Below are 4,279 nucleotides of genomic sequence, written 5' to 3'. Positions count from 1 at the left end.
TCCTGTTGCATATTGTCTTCGTCACAACGAGATAGGCCATAACACTCTCTTAACAAGAAGGGGGATGGTGTCCATCTTGTTATGACTAGGTTATGAGGTGTCACATCAGCAATAATACCACTTCTCGTTGCCCATACCGGATGCTCTTAGGGTTAAAGCTACATTCCAGCCTCAGGCTACTTCATGAATCCCGGTGCTCATCATCCATTTTCGATCGATTACCCACTGATAGGCAACTCAAATGTAGGGAAATTTAGGGTTTGTAGTGGAGATCTAGATACCAACTTGGATCGTGATATCACTTTCCGAACTGATATTTCTACCCTATGTCTGGGTTACAATAAATTCAGTCTAGGATAATCCAAGTGGACACTTACGATTCTAGGCACAGAAATCGCAAGCCAATATGCTAGAGGAATCTGTGAAAGTATGATGAAAAACGAGAGCTTAAGTTCGTAATCCACTTCTAAAGAGGAAGAGTTGTTTATATATTAAACGAGATTAGGGTTTCATTAAGGTTGGGCCGTCTTTAGTTGCTTTGGAAGCAAGTCATGATAATCCGGATTTAATGAGGATTTAAGGTTACCAAAACTAACGAGTTTCGTTAATTTTACCATAATCACCCTCAAGAAATTGAATTTTCCACTATGTTCCCATAATCACCCTAGCCAGGGGCTCTGCCCCTTGGACCCCGCTAGGGGCGCTGCCCCTTTGGAAACCCCGGACCCAGGGGCACTGCCCCCAGACCCTCGACTAGTCGTCGAACCGCGCATGTACAACCCCGTACATATATTAGAGTACAAATTATGAAGGCCTTTAGCTCATATTTTAGTTTCATACTTAAAATGATATGGTGACACTAAAATCACCAACATCAAATAAATAAGAAAATATAGATTCTTCATATACCGTTTTCCAAAAAAGTTGACTATAGTAACATCTTTTTACAAATAATATTAGTACGAAGCAATTTACTTACAATGAAAATGCAAAAACATCTGGCACTTATTTATAAAAGGTAAAACCAGACAACACAAACTTTAAAAATATAGAAGACAACAGACAAAAACAAACCAACACCAATTCTCCTCGATTCGGGCGATTATTTCCCTTCCAGAGTTACTGGAACCTCAATAACAACCGAATTATGCCCCCACTGAGTTGATTCAGTAAGACCAAAAACCAAATGCTTGATCATCTCCGGCAAGCCCAAGATAATAAGAGTTCACCGCATGTGGGTCCACATTCTCGATCTTTGGCGATGTGTAACCGTCCATTGATGGTAGAAACATCTTCCCAAAGTTATCATTTTCTTCATCCAACGACCCGTCACTTTGTTCTTGTTCAAATACATAAGATGAATCGCCTCTTTCAAACACCACGTTTAAATCTCCTTCGGGCCCGCACGTCAGGTTCAGGTTCTTCGATAAATCTTCCTCAAGTACCAGTTCACACAGTTGTGGCTCACACGGGCTTTTAGTACTCGATGCATCCGAGGTTCCTTTCTCTTGAATCATCAGCTTATCACTTAATTCACCGACCTATAAACAAAATTCGACTCGGGTTGTGAGCATTGCATTCTTTTGCCAACTATTTGTGTATCTCATTTACATCTCACATGATCATGTTTTTACGATATGACAATGTGGGTCAGCTTAGGGTTGCTAGAAAAATAATGTTTTTGCATGAACTCAGAAATCATGAAAATGATGTTTCTGAAGAAAAAAAAAGTGTTTTTCTACCGGCAACCCTGATGAATATCATGTGAGATGTAAATCTTAAACACAGCCGTGATAATCCAGGTTGAAATTGAAACTTCTGCAGAACCATTTGTACTACATACGCCTTGTGGCTAAAATTATGTAATTGATGTTTTAGTTTATTACCTTGGATTTTAGTTTTTCCTTCTCTTTAAGAAGATTCTCATAGTTGGCTTTGAGTTTATTGTAGCTTTCCTGCAAATCATCGTAGTCTTTCTCTAGTTGTTTAGTCTTCCAACGTGCACGTCGGTTTTGAAACCAGATGGCAACCTGCCTGGGCTGCAAACCGAGTTCTTTGGCTAGCTGAATCTTTCGGTCTGGCTCCAGTTTGTTATCTAATTCAAAACTTTTCTCCAAGAACCGTACTTGGTCAACCGTGAGCCGTCTTTTCTTCTCAGGCTGCTGAAAGTATTCATCGTATTCATCATCTCCATTGTCTTCATGATCAAATGACTGAAAAAATTGCCCACCGGATCCATTCCCTCTATCTTCAAAGCTAACCATTGATCGAGAACCTGAAAGGAAACATCGAAAATATGATCGATAGAAACCTTCCAAGATTTTTATATCGTCGGATACTTTCAAATCTAGAAATCCAATTTATCTAAATCATGATTTTTTTTCTATATGAAGATCAGGAAAAATCGACAAAGCTAACGGTCAAATTAAATATTCATCACAAAAGTCAACCATCAAGATTCAAGATTTTTGCTTCTTGCAAGTCAAACCACATTTAATTCATCTTGGGACACGAAAATTTTGTCGATTTTTGTCAATAGAGAGCAAACAAACATTAATCTTCTGAAAAACAGGGTACATAGAGCATCTGATCAGGTTATAGACAGATTAATTGTACGAAAAGGTCAAATAGAAATGATTAATCAACAGGGAATTCAATTGTGGCGTGGAAATATCATGAAGATAAGAACTTTGAGAAGTGGGACACAAGAAATCATTATGAAACAATCAAACACCTTTTCAATTATATTTTCCAACACACAATTGGATCTGCAAGTAGGCAACATGAATGAAGTGAATATAAAAAAAGTCAACATGGATACAATTATCTTACCCTGGAAAGGAGACGATCGGGAGGCGAAGAAGGAATCAACAGGGTTAAGAGAAGAAGAACAATGAACCCTTTTGTTTGTCAGCAGAACAGAGCCACCACTTTCAGCTTCACCACCGGAAGCACCACCGTAGAGATAGCTTCGAGCGGCCATGGCTTCAACACCAAAAGAACACCCACTAGAACTTAGGAATTACCACTCAATCAACCATAAATTTTTGTGGGATTTCAAAATCAGATAGCAGGTCCGATTTTCTTTTAATCTTGGGTTAATAAAAAACTTGATATTATCGAATTCTGTAGAAGGGTTTTGTTTAAATCTTGTGGCGGAAAAAGCTGGTGATGATGATCTCGGTGATATGGGAGGTATGGGAACACCTGGTGCTCACACCCATCACAGCCAAAACTCGCCGACGTGAAGCCAGAAACCGATTATAAAAAGATGAACAGAAAGATTATAAAAAAAAATTAGTGAGAAAGGAAGCAGATTTTGAAAGAGGATTCGTTTTCCTATGGTATAAAGATTGAGATTGTGGTAATGGAAGGAGTTGAAAATATAGAGGAAGAAGGGGAAGAACAGTTGAGCCTGAGGTGGGATTCCTTTTGGTTGGATGAGACTATGGGAGTGTGGAAGGGCAGTGAATGTCGTTTTTTATAGCATACTCCCCCACCCTGCGGATCTTATAATGTATTAAATATTATTAAATGAAAATTTTAAAGTAAACCATGTCGGTTTTATATCTCATCTATAGGATTATCAAGTTAGGAGTAAATCATCAAACATCAATGATAAGAAGGTTTACAAAATATCATGATTGATTTTCGTGGTTCAAATATATCATTGAGGATAACTATAAAATTATTGTATAGTTGTTTTTGTTGTTTTAATTTTTTATGTGGTTATTCATTCGGTGTCGAAAGCTTACTAGAAAAGAATATGAAATGGTTTGAGACGGTGGGTTTGACCGACATGGATTTGATTGAGAACCACTTGATGACGGGTTTGGCCGGAAGCCTTGCCATCTTCACCGTAACCCTTTCTGGTATCAGAAGTCGATTTTTAAAATCATGTATTTCTCGCTCAAATCAATTTAAGATTATCATATGAAGTTGATTTCAGACGATTGAAGGATTAAACATGCAAACAATCTCATAATGTTGGGGGATATATGAGTATCGTGATAGTGGATAACCGGATTTCTTATGGATCGTGTATGTTTACTTTTCGAACCGATATTATTTTCACTTATGGATCGTGTAGGTTTACAAATAGTCAAAGAATTCTGAGTTCATTTAAAAAGAAAAAAAGTTAAAGAAAAGGTTCTGTCTACGACTCAAAAGATGAGTCGTATATATACATAACAAATTATGGTTTAATCTTCTAAATTAGTTAGACAAATCTCAAAATTAATGATATAATTAATGGTTTCCAAAACTAACAAGATTTGAC

At 37.4% G+C, this 4,279-nt stretch overlaps 1 protein-coding gene across 1 annotated transcript; it reads right to left on the bottom strand.

Moving 5' to 3' along the window:
- Positions 1-883: 883 nt before the first annotated feature.
- On the bottom strand, positions 884-3,473 carry LOC111887350 (homeobox-leucine zipper protein HAT5). The gene is made up of 3 exons (XM_023883519.3): positions 2,833-3,473; positions 1,887-2,275; positions 884-1,541 (listed from the first exon to the last, which is right to left on the bottom strand). The coding sequence occupies exons 1-3, from the start codon at positions 2,981-2,983 to the stop codon at positions 1,167-1,169; spliced, it is 915 nt and encodes a 304-aa protein (XP_023739287.1). The 5' UTR covers positions 2,984-3,473; the 3' UTR covers positions 884-1,166.
- Between the last annotated feature and the right edge of the window lie 806 nt (positions 3,474-4,279).

Source organism: Lactuca sativa, chromosome 1 (genome assembly GCF_002870075.4).
Source record: "Lactuca sativa cultivar Salinas chromosome 1, Lsat_Salinas_v11, whole genome shotgun sequence".
Lineage (NCBI taxonomy): Eukaryota > Viridiplantae > Streptophyta > Magnoliopsida > Asterales > Asteraceae > Lactuca > Lactuca sativa.
Note: the sequence above shows the minus strand (reverse complement) of the source record. Positions and strands in the feature narration are given on the sequence as shown.